Source organism: Oscarella lobularis, chromosome 10 (genome assembly GCF_947507565.1).
Source record: "Oscarella lobularis chromosome 10, ooOscLobu1.1, whole genome shotgun sequence".
Lineage (NCBI taxonomy): Eukaryota > Metazoa > Porifera > Homoscleromorpha > Homosclerophorida > Oscarellidae > Oscarella > Oscarella lobularis.
In genome coordinates, this window is record NC_089184.1 from 2,866,404 (window position 1) to 2,890,089 (window position 23,686).

A 23,686-nucleotide genomic window follows, 5' to 3' on the forward strand; every position below is an offset into this window, starting at 1 on the left:
CAACGAAAAAAGCGTAGATGTCGAATAGAGCCTCTCTCTGCTTTCTTCGATATGACTCTCGGTGTGTCGAACGACTTTCTCCGTCTTCGCGTAGGCTACAGGAGGCAGCGCGAGAGCGTAGAGCTGTGGGATCGCGCCAAGGTTGCGTTCTTCGTGAAGGCCGAACTAGAAATAGAACTCAAATCACGTGTCAAATTTACGCTTATCAATTCGCACCACTCTTCAGTTCCATGTGCGTTCAACGAAGGTGTAGAAATTTTTTTACATCAACGCACTTATGCACTGCTTATAGCCGGTAGCGGCGAGTCGTTACTTCCTATAATGCATTATCCACATCGGGAGCTGTCGAAGGCGTGTCCGTGTTAGCAGTAAATAAACAAGTGTGCTCGTGCATTAGGGTTTTCTACAAGTGTTTTTCGATGTTCTTCGGGTTAGCAATTAATTAAAGTGTACAGTTTGGATCGTATAGGCATTAATTTTGAAAGTGCTTTTCTGACCCCACTTTAAAAATAATTAATTACTCCCGCCTTCCAAATAACTTAAGAGACACCAAAGCTGCTTTCACAATAACTAACCGCTTATTGTACGTGCATTGTGGCCCCCATGCATGCAGGTGTTCTTAGAGATTAGGATCGAACGTGGGAAAGGATAAGGATAAATAATACTGTGAAACTTTGCGTCGCGATCCGGTTGCTGTTTACAGCGTCGACTCGGACGAGTTTCTGGATAAGAAGAGGGCAAATCTTCGATCTTCGTCGTTTAGAGTTGGTGCATTGACAAAAATAATGCCAAAGGAAAAGGAGCAAGCATATCGTTCAAGAAGTATACCGAAACTGCATGTTCTTTTAGCGTCCTGGGAGTGACCGTGTTTACCACAAGCTCGGAACTGATTGAATCTTTTAGCCACACCCCAGCAAAGTGTTTGCTCACGCCCGTGCCAACAGAATAAAGCCGCCTTTTTCTTATAAAAGAATCGGTTTCGCGCCCTTGACTTAATTAAAGACATCCTTCCTCTAACACGCCATGCATGTGCACAGCGGCGCGCGCATGGGACCCTGAATGTCTTTACTGGGCGCATGCAATTGGAACAGCCAATCTTACTGATAAGTGCATGACCGAAACCAATGCTTCTGTGTTATTTGGCACGGGCGTAGGCAACTTTGCTGGGGGCGAACTTCGCTGCATGGGTTCGATTAATAATGCACTAGGGGGTTGGATGTATCGACAAACAAGCATATACAAGAAGTAGATTACACAGGAGCTATAAACAGTTTCGGTATTTTCCTCGAACGATATGCTTGCTCCTTTCGCTTTGGCCAATTTCTTTGTTTACAGTACGTCGCATCGTCACTTGCTCTCAGCGAAGACGATTTACCTGTTCTCATCCAGGAAATCGTCGATGCCGTCAACAGCAACCCCGACGCAAAGTCTATCAGTATTCTCTCACCCCGTACTAACCTAACGTTTTTTCATATAACTAAGATTGACTGCGAGCCTCAACAATATTTTCGAAAACATGACCATAGGCGAAGCTCGTCGCATGGCGGGTTTCCCTCCCGATGAACGCTTGCGCGCCGATCTTGCTTCAAACTACACGCGGCCTCGGCCAAATTGGGACGAGGAAAATTTCTCGGGGTTGAAACAGTATCCGCCTACCTTCTTTAATGCGCTAACAAAGTGGGGAAATGTAATCCATCCTATTCCAGTTAGAATTGAAATAAATACGAAAGAAGAATACGCCTACTATAAGCGATTTGGTTTACGAAGGGAATATAAGCGATTTGGTTTACGAAGGAAATGTGTAGCGCGTGTTGGGCGTTTACCGCAACCGGTAGGTAAAGGGTAAGAAATTCTAACTCGAGTGTATAGCTGTTCTCAATTGCTGATCAGCTGGATATTGCTAACAACGCGCAATTTCCAAGTCTTTCTCCTCAACAGCTCGTTTTTTGTGATACTAACCAAGCGAACTTTGGCCAATGTCAGCCGGGAAATCCACCGACGGCTTTTCAAATATATATGAAGAAAACCGGGTATTTATTTGTCGGGTTTTAATTTATGTAGTGGTTAATTAAATTTCAACAGAGTAGTAACAGAATTGTGCTATCCCTACGTGAGCGGAAATGGGGTTGCGCCCACATGCATGCCAAAACAGTCAAAGCTGCCCAAATCCCGCAAGCTCTCCTTCCCTTTTCTACAAAACTTCAGGCGATGCGCTCAACTCATTACGGTGAGATTTGGGTTGTAAGATTTTGCTTGCTCAAATCTAGTCTGCCTAAAATTAATTGCATTGTTTAGGCTAACGACGTTTTGTATGTACTGTATAATAGCGGACCAATCATTTCGGGCTTTGATCTTTACCAAGATTTTAGGTCGTACCAAAGCGGAGTTTACAGCCATGTTAGTGGAGCTTCTCTTAACGAAAAACATGCTGTCAGAATTCTTGGGTACGAGAATTAGCTGCAAAGAATAAATAATATTTTTAAAATTGCTCTTTGCTTTTAATACACAGCTGGGGAGTAGAAAACGGCGAAGACTACTAGGTAAAAACATGGCATAACAATTTATTCGTTTAATGCGCTTTTCCTATAAGCTATGCGCAAACACGTGGGGAAGCAATTGGAGACAACTACACGGTATTTAATAAATTAAATATAATTTTGTCTATATCTTTGCCTAATTGCGTAAAACTGCTAATTTCAAAATCAGAAGAGGAACTAATGAGTGCGGTCTTGAAAGCAACTTCATAACAGTTATTCTCTAATTTAAACCTGTCTTATGCTTCGTTTTCCTTGTGTTTTGTCGATCAAGTCGTTTGTGTGCACTTGAAAATGACTGGTTTGTGATTTAATTAAGTCTAACTACTAATACATATTTGATAACGTAGCAGGCCGGCACCATGCACTGTGACGTAATTTTTGGGATTCAATTTACTTTCACTTTTAGCAGCACTCACAGATTTCTATAAATTTTTACGATCTGTTAATCGCTTTGTACGACAAAAAGCGAAGTCTGAAGACGAGTTCTAAAGCTTTCGAGATATGCAAGTAACGATCTATCGAGGGGGCCCCCACAAAGGGCTCGCGTGTTTATCCAGCTATGTACCGATCAATTTACCTCTATAGCCACCTTGACGAACACTTCTCTGAATGCATTGCAAGACAATCGACATCTTCGTCGCATTTGAGCCGCAATTCGCTTCGAATCGCCGACAGAACGCCCCTATACACGTACGCCTTGACTTTTCTCGCCGCTGATACCTCAGGCCAAGATTTTTGGACAGTCACCGCCCCTTCAAACCAATGGACACGTCATAGAGCCGCTGGAGACGAAAGTTGACGCGTGTTGCCTGCAGGGAAGCCCGGAAGTCAACTGCACCCCGGATCACTTGATAGTTGTTTGCTCAGTAAAATTATTAGTGTTGCTAAGATTTTCAAATGTCGTATTGTGACATTTAATTTCAACCTTATTATGCAGCTTCTCGACGCTGAGAGGTTAAGTAAACGATATATAAAACATATAGGTACAAACAGAGACGAAATGAGGCAGGTATTTACTAATAAAGCGAAAAACGGTTATATTCCAATGCAATTATAACTCACAAATCACTAAAAGACTCTGTAAAAAAGTCGACGTTTTCTTGGCACAGGCCTGCGTAAAATTCTATAGTATAATTTAGGAATAGTGTCAGTAAGAGCATTTGCCGCGAAGTAGGTAAGAACTCCTGATATTCCTCTGGCAGCTGCAAAACCTACCAACTGCCCCAAAGTGAGGCTTGTGGTCAATGCCGGGATAGTGCAGAAAACAGTAGCGGTTACGGTAATGGTAGCGGATGCTAAAACAGTGACGGCCGCGAGAGCTGCCGCAGCACCTCCTATTGCGTCTCCAAAATACCCGATTCCTCTAGAAATGCGCTTGACATCTTCTGGATTCTTCTTGCCGTACTTCTTCAATGCAAATTTTGCAGCTTCTTCCATTAGTTTCCCAGTAACAAGCCCTCTTATTGATCCGCTAATAATTGCGCTTTTGAAACCATTTGCCATATCACTTGACCACAGAATTGTTTCACCAAATCTGTCATGCTATCAGAGAACCAGTTAGCTGCCGTTTTCGGACATGAATCTGCTGATATTTTGGGTGCCCCAGAAAGAGCTTTAGAATCCGAATTCCAAGCGACTTCGCCTAAACATCTTTTGGCGGTATCTAGACAAGGAACTGTAGCGCATGAGGGCGGCACGTCGAAACTCGTCATGCATCGAATAGTTGACAGAGATGACAGAGCTCGACAAGGTTGGTGCTCATTTTGCTCCTGGTAATTCTTTGGTAAAATTTTTACTCGAAATTCCTTTGCTGAAGTTCTCCATCGTAACGACATTTTTACCTGCATGGTATTTTGCTTGCTAACTGTTAGTGAGCTTCGCTTCTTGCTACAACGATACGCTTCATTTTAAATTTTGATTTCTCGGTCACCGCGGCGACTTGGTGGTTGGAGTTCAAAAGTGAACGGTTTTTTGAATGAGTCTTTAGAAAATTTGTTTGAAGCTTTGAGAATTTACCAGGAAATGACCCCGGATTCTCACGAAGATACTGGAATGTGTGAGTCGTTGCCGTTTATGATGACTTCGTCCGTGCACTTTTCTTTTTGCAGTGCGTTTTGAAATAAGCAGGTTCATGTCTCAGAAAGATCGTCTTTCCCAAGCGTACAAAATCTCACTTGAAGGTCTTTCAATCGTAAGGTCCGCTTGTCCCGACTGAGCATCCTGTAGTTGCAAAAGGTAAGAGGACCGTCATTTAAATTTTGAAAGTTGACTTTTTCTTTAGCGCTCTTCTATCACGGGCGAACGCTTTACTCTTTACACAGATATAAAACATGTATCCCTTTGTAGGCGTTACCGTTCCTCATACTACGCGAGGCCATATCAGCAGTCAATATGCATGATGCATTTTGAACGCTGGGAATGAGAACTTCCAGAAGAAGAGGGAAAGCTATTACTAAGACCTCTACCCGGACGAAGCCCTGCTATAGTGTTGACTGTTATACCATAGTTTATACCAACTCCTGATTAGGGAACTTGGGACTCAGTGAATTCCCGGACATACCCACATTTGACCTGCCTGTCAGCACGAATAATTTTATTATCCGGGCTGTCAGTGCCCGAAGCTCAGCACGGGACTCTACGTCGTTGCAACGCTCGCGTCCTCCTTGGGTTGCTGTATCAATCAACTGTGGTGCGCAACGGCCAATCGCGCGAGAATTATCAAACGCTTCGAGATCCTATGCCACATATAAGCTCAGGCTCGACCTATACACTGTACGTCGATTTTGTCGATTTTGTTCAACTTTTCCCTGCATGCCCTTGTAATCGTTTTCGTGGCGCACAGCCGCAGCGTCAATATGAGGAGTCGAACGCTGAACCGAAAGTGACGTCACTTAGATAGACCTTTGCCGTAACGCCAACGACGGCGGTATTAGTGAAACTGGTCGCGTTTTCATCCCCTAACGGATCGCCAACGGTTCGTTAATTATGACAAGGCACGTCACCATCCATCCGCAATGCCACCATTTCTCCCTTCACGTACTTTTTGGCGTAGATGGCTTCAGGAGAAAAGAACTTGCACAACCACTTTCGGTGGAGTGTATAGGAACTAATTCGTCAAGTGGAAAGATTTCTTCGAAAGTCGAGACAATCCTTCAGTAGACATAGTTCTAGTGAGAGCTACCAGTGAGGGCCGCGAAGAGGTAGCTAAGCTAATCATCTCTCTTTCCCACACGTCTCTCAACCCGGACGAGATTCCTTCAACGAGCGTCTGCGCGGGAAAATTTAAAATTTCCAACGAGAGTCACTATTTGTAAGAGGGGAGATTCATATACAGTATGGTTTGGAAGAAAAATGTTGAAATTGACTTCTGGGATATTTTCTTCGAAAGATTCATTTTTAGGATTATAACGACGCGGCTTAGGTGGTTGGTCTAAACCCGAGTCAGCGCGACGTAGCGAGGTAAATCCTATATAAGCGTGGGTCTTCGTCTTATGGCACGCTCGAGATTCACAATCACGTGTCATTTCGTCAAACGCTATCGGATGATATTTGCGCCTTGGGTTCGTTCAAGCACAGAGATATTTTAGTATGAAGCGACGCAGCGTAAGTTTTTGTGTGGCTTCCGTCTCTAAACCGATTTTTCACGTAGGCGAAAAAGAGCAAATGAGAGCAAATGCATAAGCGATTTATTTTTACTTCAGCACACAGACGACAAAAGAACATGAATTCGTAGAGACGTCCAGTAGACAATAGCAGCGCTCGACATAATTCGTGTGCCGCTAGATTTTTTAGCCGCCGATGTACTTGGCACTTTTGACACTGTCGTTGGGAAGTTTCATATCACCAGGTCCAGGGTAATCACCTGGTGTCAAGACCGAATTCGCTCCGGAAAAGCCGGTGTTCATGTAGAGTTGCCACGCTCCGACAGTTCCAACAATAGCCGAGCTGTACTTGACGTCTGCCGGAAGAGCAGCGCTAGATTGAGACAGCTCTTCTTTCCTTCCCCCGTAGTAATAGTGCTCGAACAAATCAAGGACGACGACCGAACCAGGAATTCTTCGAACAGAGTGGAATTTGAACTCCACCTGACCCATGGTTTTATCGAGAACGCGAATATTGCTTGCATTGCCTCCAGCGATGTCGTTGTTGTAGTTTTCGTTGGAGAAGAGGACCCATCTGTCGGGTCCAGTGGCGTAAGCCGCAGTTGCGGAAAAAGAACCATTGAGACCGTCTTCGTCTTTTGTGACGTCCATGGAGCCTCCTCCAGACATTGTGCATGAAAGTGCGCTTGCCATTTATGATTTCGAGAGATGCAGTAGGATTTGCTTTACTTCAGTATAGAAGCTTGTGCTGAGGACTGGTGCTTTGGGTCTCTTATATTTGGAGAGTATTCCACCCGCAGGGCAATTAGTGGTCACTTGTGGTTTCCGGTGAGCGTCAGTTGGTCCGGCCACAATCGTGAAAAACAACTAAACCGCTTCCAATCTGAGTTTGACTAGCCTTTCAGGAGGACTCGTAGGGCGCTTTTCTTTCGAACAAAGACGCCACTATTTCTCTTATCGTTGTCTTGACGACGTTTAAAACGTCTGTGAACGCAGCTATCTTCTCCGAGTGGGTAGCAGTTGGCCTCTTTCCACGCCTCCTCCTCACGCCTCCTCACGCAAGGTGTTTCACTAAAAACGACACAATATCCCTTTCGTCCGTCAGAGCAAGAACTGTGAACTATTCAGAACGTCACTGTTGAGGAATAAACCTAGCAGGTCCGCTCCTTTAAGCGGTCCATCAGCTGTACAGGGTGACGAAAGCGACCACGCCTCAAACGTCATTTCCGCAGCTGACCGCTACTTCCAGCTGTCCATTGTATACTTGACTGTAGTCTTTTGCTTGTAGAATAGAGCCATAAAGTCCTCCGTATCTTGCTATGAGGTTTGTGCTTTCAGCACGTCGAGAAGGTCAGGAAGCATATGCATGACCTCGTCTCCACGCGTTCTTATATCTCGGGCCGGCAAGAAGCAATTTCTTACTTTTGGTTATCTTCAAAATTTTAATAGTTGCATCCGTATTTGTATAGTGCGATTAGATGGCGAAATCAGCAACTCACCTAGAAAATATAAATTAGGGAACATGGCGTCATGAACTTTTGAACTGAAAAAGCCAAAGCAGGTTCCGCGGCGACGCTTAAATTTGTTTCTTCTACCACTAACGCAGATAAATCATATTGCGACAGCCGCTATCTAATAAATCATCGCTTACATGGATCTCAGGCGAATTGAAACTCGGGGCGAGACAATGCATTTCCCGTCTGGAAAAGCTTAAAAGTAATTTTCTATGTAAGACCACAATCGAGAAAATAAGTTTTCAGAAAAAAATTAGAGGAGAGCATTTCCTTGAGGTGCAAGGCAAAATGACGTAACCCGACGATTTCGCCTATATACAACGGACTGTGAAAAAAGATTTGTACACATTTTGATTGAGTAGCTAAATATTGAAATCTTTATCAGCCCAAAGGTCACAGTGTATATACGGGAAAGAAAACGACGGAAGTTGGGTTAAGGATCGTCTCCACTCACAAGAAATTTAAAGTTTGTGACACAAAATGCATGGATATAGCGGAAAAGTATGCAATAGATAAAAGTATGCATACTGGACTCCTTCTTGACGCGCGATCGCGGCCCTGTCAAGCAGGAACCTCGTTGTTATCCGACTCTTGATACGGGACTCTATAGAGGTTATTGAAATGACGTCACGCATCCACGTGATACCCTCCGTGAGTGGCAAGAGTACATGAGTCGCGATGGTCAAATCGTGCTGTGCTGTTGGTCGCTGCTATCCTGGGTGCAAGTTTCGCTTCTACCGCTTTCCTAGAAGCGACGCCGAGCGGCTAGAACGCTGGATCAGCGCTGTAAAGCGCGATAATTGGAAGCCGGGAAGCACCCATGGCTTCGTTCCTTGCACTTCATCGACCGAGAGAAAAGCGATGACCCGCTCTGTGGGAGTGGGAAACACGAGTGCCACTCAAGTGGCAGTAACCTAGAGTAACCCTTTTTGCCACTCAGCCTAGCGCGCTACTCGACAACTATGACGTATATGCATAACCTCTATGCTCCATTTAGTATGAAAATCGTCTTGCTCTTTGCTCTCGTGTTTTCCGCGCGAACGCTTCGGCCCTTTCTGAATACAAGTTCATCGTCAGCCTGAACGATGACGACACGTATCGGCTTCACTGGACAGTGAATACAGTAAGTTACCACTTGGAGCACTAGATCGTCAGTTTGAGGTCCACTGAATTTATGATAGACCATAGGTCATGGTGATAAGAGATGATTAGTATTGGGATGCTGAAAACCTTAACTTACCGATTTTCAACTAAACAAGCAATATTTCCATTATCAGTAGAACAATCCTATGTATAGTCGCGTTAAATATTATATTAGTAACGCTTTTCTAATTAAAAAACAATCAATTATATGTTGTCTTTCTTTTAGGCGATTCTCTCCCGGAGTTGTTTGAGCTGCCTCAAAACTTACACCAAGGCGTCGATTTGAATTTCAAATTGTTGACGTCATTATTGGCCGCATGACGTGTCTCCAAATCTTGACCGTTCTCGATCATCTTCATCCAGACGTTCGCTCATCTCCACTTCTCGCTCCTCTCGTCATCACTTTCCCGACGAGCAAAGCATGTGCCCGTGTCTCGATCCTTGCACATCGAAGAAATTTTCTTACTTGGATCAGTCAGCAATACAATTTGAATCGACGAAGCGTTTTCTCGTTGACTTTGCTCGCTCTCGAATAGTACGTGCGCGATGTCTAATTGGAACTCCAATTTCCTAATCTAGATCTACATGTCTTCGTTTCCATATCTTATATCGGTTGCGTAGCGTCGAGGCAGCACGAAGCTGTCTCTTTTGTCACAAAGAATTGTATGAGCAGCTGTCCGGATAGCTCACATTGGTTGTTTGAACGCGGATTCTATCGACGAAGCACGTGACGACCATGAGGCGAGCTATTTTGCTATTGATTTTATATGCTGTTGAATGACGTTGTCGAGAACGTTGTCGACGTCGCTTAAGCGGACTTTGCATTCTTTTGTTGTCGTCGCAACGGACGGCAGAAATCTGTCGCGAAATTTGACGGCGATAGTGCGCGCTTGCTCGCCGTACTTTGATTGTGACGACGTCGGTATGAAAACTTTATAATTATAATTTTATTTCCTTATTTATATGTATTTCGTATTTAGATTTTTGCCGTTTGATCGCAAATGAAAGAAACGGCAGTTTAGCCATCTAACGTCTCGTCGATGTCCTCAACTTCAAAAACTCTTCCCAATGCGTCCAAACATCTCTGTCGCTCAACCCAATCGGTTCTTCAAAATATGTCCTGCGTGCGGAAAGAGCGTTCGCGGAATCAGATATCGTGAGGAGTGCGTTGACGGCGACGAGAACGCTTACTTACAACTTGTCGTGCAAGATGGAGAGATTCTTTTGCTGCAGCGGCGACGTCGGATCGGAAATAGATGACACAGGAGCTATAAACAGTTTCCGTACATTCCTCGAGCAATATGCTTTCTCCTTTCGCTTTGACATTTCTCTTTGTCTATACGTACCATCATCACTTGCTCTCAAAAAAGACGATTAATTAACCTGTTCTCACCCAGGAAATCGTCGATGCAGTCAACAGCAACCCCAGCGCAAAGTCTATCAGTATTCTCTCACCCTGTACTAACCTAACGTTATTTTTTTTCATTTAACTAAGATGGACTGCGAGCTTGAACAATATTTTCGAAAACATGACCATAGGCGAAGCTCGTCGCATGGCGGGTTTTGCTCCCGATGAACGCCTGAGCGACGATCTTGCGTCAAACTACACGCGGCCTCGGCCAAATCGGGAAGAAGCAAATTTCTCGGGGTTAAAACAGTATCCACCTATATATATACCTTCAATGCACCATACATGCAAGTGGGGGAATATAATCCACCCTATTCGCGATTACGTTAGAATTGAAATACCCAAGAAGCCTACTATAAGCGCTTTAGTTTACGAAGGGAACGTGCAGCTCTTGTTGGGCGTTTACCGCAACCGGTAGGTAATTAATTGAATAAGGCTAAGAAATTCTAAATCGGGTGTACTAATATAGCTGTTTTTTTTCTGATCGGCTGGCTATTTCGAACAACGCGCAATTTCCAAGACTTTCTCCTCAACAGCTCGTTTCTTGCGATACTAACCAAGTGAACTATGGCCAATGTCAGCCGGGAAATCCACTGACGGCTATTCAAATCTATATGATGCAAGCCGGGTATTTATGTGTCGGATTTTAATTTATTTAATGGCTAACTAAATTTCAACAGAGTAGTAACAGAATTGTGCTATCCCTACGCAAGCGGAAATGGGGTTACGCCCCAATGCCACAACGGTCAAAGCTGCCCAAATCCTGCAAGCCCTCCTTCTCTTTTCTACAAAACTTCAGGCTGTGCTCAACTCTTTATACGGTGAGATTTGGGTTGTAAGATTCTGCTCGCTCAAAATCTAGTATTCCTATAATTAACTGCACTGTTTAGGCTAACGACGTTTTGTATGAACTGTATAGTAGAGGACCAATCATTTCGGGCTTTGTCATACCAAAGCGGAGTGTACCGCGCCATGTTAGTGGAGCATCTCTTAACGAAAAACATGCTCTTAGGATTCTTGGGTACGAGATTTAGCTGCAAAGAATGAATATAAATATATATATTTTTATTTATATTTATTCAAATCGCTCTTTGCTTTCATTGCACAGCTGGGGAGTGGAAAACGGCGAAGACTACTGCATTGGTAAAAAACATCGTATAACAATTTATCCGTTTTATTCGCGTTTCCTATAAGCTATGCGCAAACACATGGGGAAACAATTGGGGACAACTACACGGTATTTAATAAATTAAATATAATTTTGTATATTTCTTTGCCTAATTGCTTAAAACTAAGATATTTCAAAATCAGAAGAGGGACTAATGAGTGCGGAATTGAAAGAAACTTCATGACAGTGATTCTCTAATTCAAACCTGTTTATGCTTCGTTTTCCTTCTTGTTTTGTCGATCATGTCGTTTGTGTGCAATAGAAAATGACTGGTTTGTGATTTAAGTCTAACTACTAACGTATATACAATCACGTGGCAGGCCGGCGCCACCGTGACATAAATTTTTGGATCCAATTTACATTTACTTTTAGCAGCACTCATAGATTTCTATCCATTTTTACAACCTACAGTTCATCGCTTTGCGCGACGGAAAACGAAGTGTGAAGACGAGGTCTCAAACTTTCGAGATATGCAAGTAACGATCGATCGAGGGGGCCCCCACAAAGGGCTCGCATGTTTGTCCAGCTACGTACCTGTCAAATTTTCTCTATTAGACTCTTGACGAACACTTCTCTAAATGAATTGCAAGACAATCGGCAGCTTCGTCGCATTTGAGCCGCAATGGGCCTCGAATCGCCGACAGAACGCCCATAAACTTATGCCTTGACTTTTCTCGCCGCTGATGCTTCACGTCAAAATTTTTGGACTGTCACCGCCTCTTCAGACCAACGGACACGTCGTAGAGTCGCTGGAGACGAACGTTGATGTGTGTTGCCTGCAAGGAAGCCCGGAAGCTAACTGCACTCCGGATCACCTAATAGTTGTTTGCACAGTATTATTATTAGAGCTGCTACGATTTTCAACTGATCGTATAGTGGCATTTACTTGTAACCTAATTCTGCAGCTTCTTGACGCTTGGAGGTGTAGTAAACGATATATAAAACATATAGTATAGGTACAAACAGAGACGAGCATAAAACTAATAAAGCGAAAAACGGTGAATATCCAATGCAATTATAACTAACATCAAAAATTACTAAAAGACTCTGAAAACACAAAGTTGACGTTCTCTTGGCACGGGCCTGCCTTTGCGTAGATTTCTAGTATAAGTTAGGTATAATATCAGTAAGTACATTTGCCGCGAAGTAGGTAAGAAATCCTGATATTCCTCCGGTAGCTGCAAAACCTACCAATTGCCCCAGAGTGAGGCTTGTGGTCAACCCTGAGATAGCATATGTTAAAGTAAAGAAATTTTTCATTTGCGAAACAAATTGTTCAGCTAGAGTTCTCGTAAGAAATTTAGGTATTTTACCCGGGCATCCAACAGGCTGAGCAACATTTTCAAAGATATCCTCTAAGAAATCCTGCACCAACTGTATGGCTACGTTTTCGGCTGCATCCTTAGCTGCCTTTAGCCGCTCAACGAAATCTCTTCCTTCAGATATGCCTTTAAAATTTTCTACAAGAGCAATCGTTGTTTTGATGAGAAAGGAACACATTTAACCTACTTCGATCTGCTTCTGTCAAGAAGTTCTGTACTGATTTTCGTTACTTGCATGATGTACCAAGCAGCGTTTGTGCCTAGGATCTTTTCAAGCTCAGCCATAAAGGCGTCAAATTTAGCAGAGTTCATGTAACGTTTTATTGCAGTAGAAACGCAAACGCCTATTAGCTCTGCAGCGAGTGCTTGCCACATGCTGTTGCTTACTAAAAAGAACAGAAACGGTAATCAGCATGAATAATCGAATTAGAGCGGTTCTCTCAGCATTGTATTGTAAGTGGAAATTTTGATCATTTGGAATCAAAAGCAATGAGTTATGTTGCCAGGCGCTTCATAAAGTATCGCGCGTTGTCAATTAATTGTGTACTCACCCTGTGTACTCACTACATACGTCTACTCTTAGGACCTGAATGCTGACGCGACTAAGCGCTGAAAATTGCTAGACTAATTGTATTACATAGCAAAAACCCACTTTATGCGCCAGAAAGTTCAATACTACTCTTTTTGCAGCAAAGGTTTCAACTGGCCAACAGCTTTCTCAATTACCTAACTCTATTGGTATAGCTTCAAACAAAGAGCTTACCGAAGAAGATCGCAGAGGTTGGAACGTCTCAAAACACGCTCAAAGAGCTGTAGTTGGGGAGGGGTTCCCAATTATGGACAGTCCCGGAAGGTCCCCTTGTTTGTTCGAGCACTACGCTATAAGTATCTCACCGTTCGAGCTGCCTCATACCTCATCTTAGAGCTAAAGGAAAGAAGATTCTGCGGTAGGAGTTTCGGGTGTCTGCGACTGCGCATTTGCATGCTGACGCACAAAGTTTACCTAACCTCGGCTGTTTTTACCCGAATAACGTTGGCGCTAATGATGGACACCCCCGTATCTTCGCCGCACTTTAACGTATACATGCATGCTATATATCAAACGAAAGCTCAGACATTCCTCTTTCACATCATTCGCGCGGTAACAATTTTTGTAAAGAATTCGGGCAGAAAACCGCGTTTTCTTATAGCGGCGAAATACTCTATTACGATCTACTTCTTTTGAAGCAATCTTTAGTCAAATCTATTATCCATGCTAGAAAAGTCTTTTCATTATACTAAGAATGTCTTTCCTTGAAAATAGTTGGTAAATTCAATGGCACCATGCTTGCTTGCCTATATGCTGATTCGCGAGGCTTTAGGTCTAATCCCACTTCTATCTACTTTAAAACACTGCAGACCTAATTTGGCACTAAATTTATTACGCCTGTCCTTCACAACTTGCAACGCGGAGTGGAACAAAGGAAGCTCACTCGCATATCCGGGGAATAGCCAAAACTCTTTCTCCTTTGGCAAAGTATGGTGCTACAACAGTGTCAAAAATCAATGGATTAGTGTAGTAAATTCTGAATACAGAAAAGTGAACAATAAACAGTCATTCACAATTGAGTATTCACTATTCACTTTTCAGGAACAGTATTCAGTATTGAGTATTCACTTTTTACGGTTCAGAATTCACTAATCCATCATTTTTGACACTGTTGTAGCACCATACTTTGCCAAAGGAGAAAGAGTTTTGGCTATTCCCCGGATATGCGAGTGAGCTTCCTTTGTTCCACTCCGCGTTGCAAGTTGTGAAGGACAGGCGTAATAAATTTAGTGCCAAATTAGGTCTGCAGTGTTTTAAAGTAGATAGAAGTTGGATTAGACCTAAAGCCTCGCGAATCAGCTTATAGGCAAGCATGGTGCCTTTGAATTTACCAACTATTTTCAAGGAAAGACATTCTTAGTATAATGAAAAGACATTTCTAGCATGGATAATAAATTTGACTAAAGGTTGCTTCAAAAGAAGTAGATCGTAATAGAGTATTTCGCCGCTATACGAAAACGCGGTTTTCCACCCAAATTCTTTACAAAAATTGTTACCGCGCGAATGATGTGAAAGAGGAATGTCTGCGCTTTCGTTTGATATATAGCATGCATGTATACGTTGAAGTGCGGCGAAGATACGAAGGTATCCATCATTAGCGCCCACGTAATTCGGGTAAAAACAGCCGAGGTTAGGTAAACTTTGTGCGTCAGCATAAAAATGCGCAGTCGCAGACACCCGAAACTCCTACCGTCTTTCCTTTAGCTCTAAGATGAGGTATGGGAGAGCTCGAACGGTGGGATACTTATAGCGTAGTGCTCGAACAAACAAGGGGACCTTCCGGGACTGTCCATAATTGGAAACCCCTCCCCTACTCAGTTAGGTCACAAGATTATTATCCGGGTACCCCATCTCACGCGATCAACAAAGCGAAGGTTTCTCTTGCGTAGGCGTTCCTTGTCTTTGCTCATCGTGTGCACACTCGCTATGATTCAACCACTCCTTTATCTATGATTCGACAATAGGAATAGTGCATGTGACGTTCCAATGACGTCGCTGGGGGTCTTGACGCGCGTTAGTGAAACCAAAAAACCCTGATTTCTTCAAAACGAAGAAGCTTTTGAATGACATTATTTCTTGATCTTAGAGTCTGCGCAATATAGTTGCCTTGCTAATGCAAAAATGGATAAAAAAAAGGAGGTCTTGGCTTCGTTCCAGCGCCTTTTTTACTCCCACCTATGATGGGCTAATTGCCTACTTCCGAGAACGCTCTCCTGGCTTAGCCGAACGTCCAATCTCCCTGAATTTTTGCAACACGATAGGTGCAACTTTTGTCAATTCGTCGCACGGGCCGAGGGTTCTCAAAGAGTGCGTGATGTGATATAGTACATTGCAGATTTGTGACCTTTCAGCAGGTGCGCAGTATTGGCGACCGACGTACCTATCATGGTGCAAAATTTCAGGATCGAAGGAACAGCTTAGGTAGGAGAGCGTCTAATGAAATAAACGCAAATAAGTAACAAAAGTCTGAATGTAGGTACCTATTCAACGACATCTTACGAATGCGTCTGAAGAAATGGATACGTAATTAATTCTGAAACAGAAAAACTTGAAGTTAACGTGAAATTTAATTTTCAGCAGCGGCCATTCAAGCCCAGCTGCGACAGAATAGGATCGCGTTCATGTGACAGAACTGGAAGAGAAACTAAACGAGAATGTTGGTCAGGCAGCAATGTTTGTTATGGAAACCCAGCATTTGAGAAACTTCTGGGGCTCGATAGCGACGTCACTCTTTTTCAAGAAAGACAAAAACCAAATGAGTGAATTTAATAATTTGCTAAACATCTCTGAAACGCCTCTGCGGGAATCTTCCAAAATAAAATTAGCACAAACGAAGACTTCTACCCCAGACTATCGCAGACGGTCTTCTATCCTATGCTCGTCCACATACCCACTACGGAACAAGTAGGAACGATGTTGACCAATCATTTGAATAATGAAAACGAATTCTGCGTTTTAGACAAAAGTCGAAGCAACCGACTCTTTGGCAAGTCTCATTCAAGTCGGCGATCTCAGTCGACGAAATGATTCATGCCTATGCGGCTCGGCGCGGTGCAGCAACGATCAAGCAGAGGAAGGATACGTATTCAGGCGCTACGAAGCAATGCATGATCTTTCCATGTTCTACCGCTCCCAATCTCGTTCCCCTAAATCTCTTAATTCTATAGGGATTCCAACAAAGACAATCACGTTACCACGGCGACCACGTGGAACGACACGAGCAATAGTTTCATGCAAGGCTACTGCAAAAAAGATCACGTAAACGGAAGGACAGCGCAGCTCGAGCTCTGGTGGAATTCTGAAAGATCATATGTCGTGTGCTAGTGACAACTGCCGCCAGGAAGCGAAATCGTCCAATTACAACCAACAAAGATTGCTTTGTGTTTAACCACCTGCATCGTGTGTCTACGCTATTTCTTCAATTGCTCGAAACGACGCAGCGTTCGACGATAACTTGTACTGAAGAGGTCGCATATGGGGCCCCCATGGTTCAGTATGTTTACTGACTGGGCTCTGCAGGAGTACGCTGGAATGCCTATTGCTGATGAGGCGCGTAGAGCGCTGTGCGCGCAGTCAAGTAGTCTGCTCATGAAGGAATGGCTCGAGCACAATCACGTACATGAAAATTATAATTCAGTCTACGGGATTGGCAACGATGTGCGCGACAGCGATCCGTTTTATCACTGGGGCGCTTTGACCGCTTCATAGCTCTTATCGAAGAAGGCTGGTAAACAAAACAAGTTATGACGTACAGTAAATCTTGTCATATTGTAGCCTGGTCCCCCTGCCCTTTCACTGGTGACAAGGTATAGTCAAGTTGATGTGAACTGTGTGCATTATCAAGTTACTGTGTACTGCCTTAGGGAAGTGTTCCTTTATGCTCAATGACTACCACTGAGTCGGACTCGTAGCCTTAAATTTTCTTCTGGTCTTCATTTGATTCGGGTACGATGCCATTCCCCAATTTGGCAAGCCAAAGTAGATCGAATGCCTTGCAGCACATTGTGAGGACAATTTGGGCTTCAAAGTAAAAAGAACCACTTGAGAGACGCCAGCAAATAAGGAAAAGCTTCTTTGCTTAACTCTTCAAAAACACGCCGCAAAATTGAGGTATACACAGCCAGCTGTGTCGATTTCTCAAATGATCAACAAGATGCATGATCGATTTGTAGACGCACTAGCCTGCAAAGTCAGACGCTACGTGAGTTACTTGGTAGATGTGGCGACAGATCACTTCGCGTATGACCTGGCTTTCGACGCGTATGGCCTGGCTTTCGAGGCTACCTAGCTATAGATACACAGTCTTGACTCCGATCAATCTATAAGCAAAGAAAGGCGTTTCTCCGCCGCTTTTTTCGTCTTGGGTGAACGTAAGGGAGCTGCTCGACTCGGTTTCCTAGTCCCTAAGAGCTGTTTAACGTGCGTTACCCTGCTAAGATCTCTCTACGGCGACAAAGTTTGAAGAAAGAATGCTGTGGAAGACACTGTGTGGAAACATTTGCATTGATCCGAACGCATTTGAAATTTGGATTGCTCGGATTTAACCGGATTGGAGCGAGATTCTCTTTGGGCGCGTCCCGGATAAGACGTACGTAAGACTCGCCAAATGAAATGGACGATTACCTTTGCGATATCGACTAGAACAGCAATGGCATATGCTCATATGCCTTTATTCGAAGGATCTTATTCGATAGCTCTGCATGCGTGCATCGAATTGTTCTAGCACGTACGGTTCTAACTGGTTCTAGCGTGAGCCCAGCTCGCTATGCTCACACTTTTCCGAAGAGTTAGCAGTTCCTCTCTTCTTCCAAGGAACTCTCTAACGCTGTAATCTCTAACTTGTACCCATATAGTATAATTATTAGGTTACCACTTCGGACCCTTCGTCCGGCAGTCGTCCTCAGTTTGAGGTCTGATAGACCATATAGGTCATGGTAAAGCAGAGATGATCGTTATTGGGACGCCAAAAAGCCATAACTTATCGATTTTCAAATAAAGAAGAAATATCTCCTCTTATTATATTTATTAGTAGAACAACCCTATAGAGTCAAACAACTTGTGCGTGTCAAATTTAATATTAGTCATGCTCTTGCAAATAATTTTTTAGGGAAGCTGAGTTTTTCAAGTAAAGGAATTGCCAGATAAGAAAGTACACCTATTGTGCTTCACCTAGCTAATAAGCACTACTACGAGATCAAAAGATTGATTCAGGTCAAATGCCTCTCCCCCGCTGTTAAGCGCAAAACAATAATTGATAATTGCGATAGATGAAATTTCTGAACAAAAACCACGTACTATATATTAGATGAGTGACACTAAAACCTTAGAATGCTGATTTCTAAATAAACGCGCGAAGCTAACTCTAATACAGTAGATGGCTGGCGTAAAATTAATAATAAAAAAAGCCTAAGTAGATCTTTCGGAAGAAAAAGTTGCTTACTACCGCTTTAGATTCTAGACCAATTCAGAAAACAAGCAATTCGAATGCAAGTTTGAGACTGTAACACAGAATATCATATTGATTTAGGATAACAATGGAGTAATCTCCCAAGCCACAGAACAATGCACGAATCTTGCGGTTTTAAGTATTCTCGTCAGACAACAAGAAGAACTATTTTAAACTTGCGTGTTATTCCGTAATTGGAAATATTATTGAAAAAGGCAGTAGCATAGCTGTAATAGATACCTTCTCGAGTGTAATTATGGGAAACGGGGAAAACACGCTCGCTGTCGTCGTCAGGCGCGAAGCTGCCATTGTACTGTTGGCAGTCTATCTCTTTTCCAGACCAGCAAATGCAAAGGCTGAAGTGTATCAAGAAAAGTAATTCATTAGGTGCTGTTATATCACTTAGTTTACTGGTAAGGGCTTTCGTCTTTGGGACAATCGTTTGTAAAAACGGTTATCTCTCCATAAACAGTCGTTCCGTTCATATCGACATGGAAATGTGTCAATTCGTCGCTCACTTGAGGTTGGCAGTCGCCTCTTTTTGCAGGAAGGTTAGAACAGTTGTATTCTAAAGGTTTTGGCAAAATTAATCTTTTTCAAGTTTCTAATAGGCACATATGCTGTGAGCAAAATACTCTATTTGCCGCAGTGGGTAAGAGCAACTGAAACAACGATGCATTTCGCTAAAATTAAAAATTGACTTTTACCTGTTTCTCTGAAAGATCGATGATCCTCTGTATAAACTAGCTGTGCAGAGGTATCTTCAACCTACCAATCTTGATAAATAAATGTAAAGTTCGATTTTAGGCAGCGCTTACGCGTAATCCGTTGTAGAAATTGAAGAGTAAGAAGAGTCCAAGACCAATTGCAGCGAACTTCATGTTTGCCAACCTGAACAGGCTATATTTAGCGTTACATAGCAGAACCATGCAACACGCGTAATAATATTTAGTTTCTGCAGGCCAGGGGATCAGGAGAAATGTTTTCCAACGTTTCAATCTGGTAAAAAATTACGTACTGAGTTTCTAACCGGCGTCACTGCTGCTACGATCAGACTGAGGAAAGTCCTTTATATTATGTCTTCATGTATAGGAAGCTAACTAATTCAATTAGCTCTTCCAGTCGACATTCCCTGCTAACAACGGCTTCTTTCGGGCAAAGAAAGGACAAAAAAAACTTGCAGTTTAGATAGAAGGTGAAGCTCGCCAGTGCAACAAAGATGTAGCTCTTTGCGTTGCTGAGATTTTCTATGTCGGATGACGCCCTTTGTCTGTAGGCCACACCTGATTATCATCGCATATCATTCAGCTGCTCTGCGATGAGTACCTTCTGCTTCCTAGAGACGTAGCAGCAAAGGTACACAACCAAACGCGGCTTATAGCCGAACGCTCTCGTACCATCGCCACGTAAAGGTGAGTATAAATTGCGAGCAAATCGACTGGCAGCTGGTATTAGTCTTACGTAGTATCTTGGCAGGGTAAACTTCCTTTACAAACAATAGAAGGTCATTGTGTGAAGGAGGCGTCACGTAATTATCTATTTAGCATCGCATCAACAAGCTTCACCTAGAACGTGTTGCTTCTGCTCTCTGCAGTCGTAGCAGAACGTGGGTTACACAGAAGAAACTTAGACAAAGGTAATCTGGGCGTCTTCCGTTAGAGGTAAGTGTAGATTTTGAGAGAACTGACTGTCATTTGGTACACTATTTATAACAACTAATGCCGTCATCTGCATTTGGAAGGTAACTCAATTAGAAAAAACCTACCGTATAATACTAAAAAATGCGGAACAAGCTTCAGTTCTGATAACGCAGTTGTGCAATGGCCGCTCCTCCAAAAGAAGATGACTACGGCTTTGCCACGAAAGCGGTGCACTGTAGCCAAAGCCCTTCTCAGTGGAATTCTCGTGCCATCGTTCCGCCTATTACTCTCTCTGATACATTTGAGCAAGACGTTCCAGACGTCCCCCAGGTAATGACTGAACAATGGGATGCAATAGAACGTATAGTAGACTCATCCTTCCTCGCGTTCACATGACTTTATACTGCCTCGCCTAACACGTACCACTTTTCTACGAGGTTGAACATTCGATTGAAACGTAAGCTCTACTTAAGATGTTTATTACATGGGCGTTAGAGCAGGGGGGTTCCGAGTTGGGCTCGAGGGTCCAGCCTGTGTTTGGTGTCGCGCTCGTTGTGTCCGGTCCCAAGCAACAGGATTGAGTCACAACGGGTGAGTTAGGATTAGGTTTCAGATTGTAGTAACAGCCAATCCCCAGCAACTTTACAGGAACCGGGCTCGCAGGTGATTGGCTAAAAGGCCGTAATTCCGTTAAGATCGCGAGCGTCACGGTAGTCAGCCTGAATCGATGTGCGGCCGTCCCGAACCGTCTTCCAGCGGCGCTTCGCCGACTCCCGTCGCTCAGCGCAGGCGTTTCTCGCTGAAAAAGGGGCCTGGGGAAGTTCCTTGAGTGGCGTTTGGAGCAGGCGAAGACGGTTCGGGGCGTTCGACATGACCACCGTAGATGGACGACGCTCGCTCGCAATTCTACCTAATTACGGCGTTATGGAAGCGGTGATAATTGCACCTTTCCTGCCAATCACCGGTGTCTCTACAGATTCTTGTGCACTCGCTCGTGATTGGCTGTTACTCAAATCTGCCCTACTCACTCTCACGCTAATATATTATAAACAAACATAAACGATCTCTAGATTGGTGAACGAACGTCAGTAAGGTACTCTAATGTGATTCACTGGGCTGCACCTGCGAAAGGGTTGTAGACTTGCTCTTCTCCCTTCCCGTCGTTGTGCGGTGGAACAGCACACTGTAGGGTCTGGAGACGAGCCTATCAGTACTGTAAACACTCGGTTATGTAACCGCGACTCGATTATTTAACTTTCCCAAACTGATGTTTTTTGCGTCACCGGTTTCCATTATTTGAAGTAAGCGTGTGAATTGCCGGTGACAAGCTTGCAAAATCTTATCGCGTGCATTGCCACTGCATTTCTGGGTTCCCCAAAATTGTCGAGTCTCAATTTAAGGCGTTTGCTAATTAAGCAAGTTCTACCCCATACTACCATTTCAGATCGCACCCGGCAGCTTTTGAGCAACAGCTCGGGTTGCAGTATTGCATAACTAAAACTGTACACGGTTTCCTAAGCACATTAGCGACTGGCTTCCTATAAAGTCCTTATAATTAATTAAATAGGAGTTTGAGTACTCCCGCATGAACAATCCAACTCGTCTAATACTTGAAAATGTTATCGCCGCACTCGAAGGCGCAAAATTCTGTAAGCGACATATTCTCCTCAAAAATGATCAATCAATTTTTCTCGAAGGCGTAGCACTTGGCTCAGGTCAAGCTGCCATCAACATTGTAGGAAATGCCTTTCTTACTCCTGGCGACCACGTCGTTTGCACTCAAGATGCTTACAGCGGAACAGTTCTGTACCTATCAGATATTTTAATTCCGAAAGGAATTCAAGTTGATTTTATTGACATGACGAATGTTGATAATGTTCTTCCGTCTCTCAAGCCTACAACTAAAGTAGAGTGGGTAGAGCGAACGTTTGCAAAACCTAAAAGATATACAACAGATGGTTTGGATCGAAACTCCCTCTAATCCTGCCTTGAAAATTACTGACATCAAAGCCGTAACTGACGTCGTAACTGCATATGCTCAAAGCAAGGGAATAGTAAGCCATGCATTCCAGATGGTTTCTGGTTATGAATAAATCCGGTTGGTTTTAAGAACATACTCTGTGTTGCTGATAACACTTTTGCCACTCCGTATTGCCAAGTAGGTTTAAACAAGAAGGTAACATCGTAAGCTTAGGAACGTCTAGCTTGTTGTTTTTGGTAGCTGCCACTGACACTTGGCGTCGATATCATTGTTCACTCTGTTTCCAAGTATATGGCGGGTAAAAGCTATCAAAGCAACAAAAAATTTATAATAGATTTTTCTAGGTCATTTTGATGGTATCATCGGAGCTGTTGTCGTAGACGACGTCGCTCTTCACGAAAAATTGAAATATTATCAGAGCTGTAGGATTGTCGCTAAGAAACGCACAATAATTAACATTTCTCATTTCTTTGCTCAACTAGATGGCGGTGCAATTCCGTCACCTTTTAACTGCTACATGGCAACTAGGGGGATCAAAACGCTTCCTCTGCGAATGGATAAACAGATGAGTAACGCTCAAGCTATAGCGCTATATTTGCAAAAGCAGCCGGAAGTCGATTTTGTCAGTTACCCAGGTTTGAAATCAACTTCCTGATTTCTTATTAATTTTGAATCGTAGGTTTGGAAAATGATCCAGGCCACGACATCGCAAAAAAGCAAATGACCGGTGGTTATAGCGGCATGGTGGCATTCGCTCTTTTTGGAGGACATTCAGATGCTTCTGATTTCCTTATGCATCTAAAGGTAAAAGTTGCTTTTCTAACTTAATTAATAGAGAAAAGAAGCAGGTAGCGCCCCGTCTTTAGCTGTTCAAGGTTGCAATCAGTTTGGGTGGCGTCAACAGCTTGGTTGAAATCTCGTAAGACGCCGAGCTATTGATGAGTGCCTTAAATAAATCAGAAATAATTAATAGAGCCGTCATGTCTAAAAGACGCGTTTCAAAAAAACTTAAAGAGCAAGCAAACCTAACTGAAACTTTGGTAAGATTTGTGCTCTGTGTTGACAAAGAGGTGAAGTTGTAAATAATTCATTTCTTGCAGATTAGACTTTCTCTTGGAATTGAAACACAGCAAGATCTTATTAATGACCTTGAACAAGCTTTTGGTGCAATTCGAGAAGCGAAAAACAAATCTTGAAGATAGAAACTTTGTTATAGTCTGTCTCAGAGAACGGGCTTGCAGCTTAGTCAATTTTACAATAGAAACGTCCGTCAATCCGTATTTCCATATCAGCATTTTGTGTTATAAATTCGCCATGCTAAATCTATGCATAAAAC

At 43.2% G+C, this 23,686-nt stretch overlaps 2 protein-coding genes and 1 long non-coding RNA gene across 9 annotated transcripts; 2 read left to right on the forward strand and 1 right to left on the reverse strand.

The window, feature by feature from the left end:
- The first annotated feature begins 8,302 nt into the window (after nt 1–8,302).
- On the forward strand, nt 8,303–11,652 carry LOC136191703 (cathepsin B-like cysteine proteinase 3). 2 transcript variants are annotated; one of them, XM_065980084.1, is made up of 10 exons: nt 8,303–8,776; nt 9,023–9,718; nt 9,777–10,239; nt 10,292–10,618; nt 10,674–10,832; nt 10,890–11,025; nt 11,095–11,225; nt 11,313–11,347; nt 11,399–11,441; nt 11,501–11,652. In XM_065980084.1, exons 4-10 carry the CDS (start codon nt 10,326–10,328, stop codon nt 11,568–11,570), a joined length of 867 nt encoding a protein of 288 aa, XP_065836156.1. In that variant the 5' UTR covers nt 8,303–8,776; nt 9,023–9,718; nt 9,777–10,239; nt 10,292–10,325; the 3' UTR covers nt 11,571–11,652. The 2 variants fall into 2 exon arrangements, with proteins under 2 accessions (XP_065836156.1, XP_065836157.1); XM_065980085.1 differs by having other exon boundaries at nt 9,777–10,618; nt 10,885–11,025.
- A 6,083-nt stretch (nt 11,653–17,735) lies between these two features.
- Nucleotides 17,736–23,630, forward strand: LOC136191686 (putative cystathionine gamma-lyase 2). Of its 5 annotated transcripts, none has more exons than XR_010670913.1 (21): nt 17,736–17,871; nt 19,069–19,142; nt 19,202–19,280; nt 19,341–19,381; nt 19,452–19,486; nt 19,537–19,950; nt 20,006–20,141; nt 20,206–20,257; nt 20,324–20,470; nt 20,523–20,699; nt 21,937–22,018; nt 22,067–22,275; nt 22,325–22,423; nt 22,480–22,527; nt 22,591–22,648; nt 22,695–22,772; nt 22,833–22,985; nt 23,030–23,154; nt 23,199–23,269; nt 23,324–23,390; nt 23,451–23,479. XR_010670913.1 is itself a non-coding variant. In XM_065980063.1 (21 exons), the coding sequence occupies exons 10-21, from the start codon at nt 20,550–20,552 to the stop codon at nt 23,544–23,546; spliced, it is 1,218 nt and encodes a 405-aa protein (XP_065836135.1). In that variant the 5' UTR covers nt 17,736–17,871; nt 19,069–19,142; nt 19,202–19,280; nt 19,341–19,381; nt 19,452–19,486; nt 19,537–19,950; nt 20,006–20,141; nt 20,195–20,257; nt 20,324–20,470; nt 20,523–20,549; the 3' UTR covers nt 23,547–23,630. The 5 variants fall into 5 exon arrangements, 4 of the variants coding, with proteins under 4 accessions (XP_065836135.1, XP_065836133.1, XP_065836136.1 ...); XM_065980063.1 differs by having other exon boundaries at nt 20,195–20,257; nt 23,217–23,269; nt 23,451–23,630; XM_065980061.1 differs by having other exon boundaries at nt 23,217–23,269; nt 23,451–23,630.
- Nucleotides 18,598–19,951, reverse strand: LOC136191687 (uncharacterized). 2 transcript variants are annotated; one of them, XR_010670915.1, is made up of 5 exons: nt 19,760–19,951; nt 19,548–19,620; nt 19,437–19,497; nt 19,141–19,297; nt 18,598–19,085 (listed from the first exon to the last, which is right to left on the reverse strand). It is a non-coding gene; the product is annotated as an uncharacterized lncRNA (long non-coding RNA). The 2 variants fall into 2 exon arrangements; XR_010670914.1 differs by having other exon boundaries at nt 19,748–19,795.
- Nucleotides 23,631–23,686: the final 56 nt, after the last annotated feature.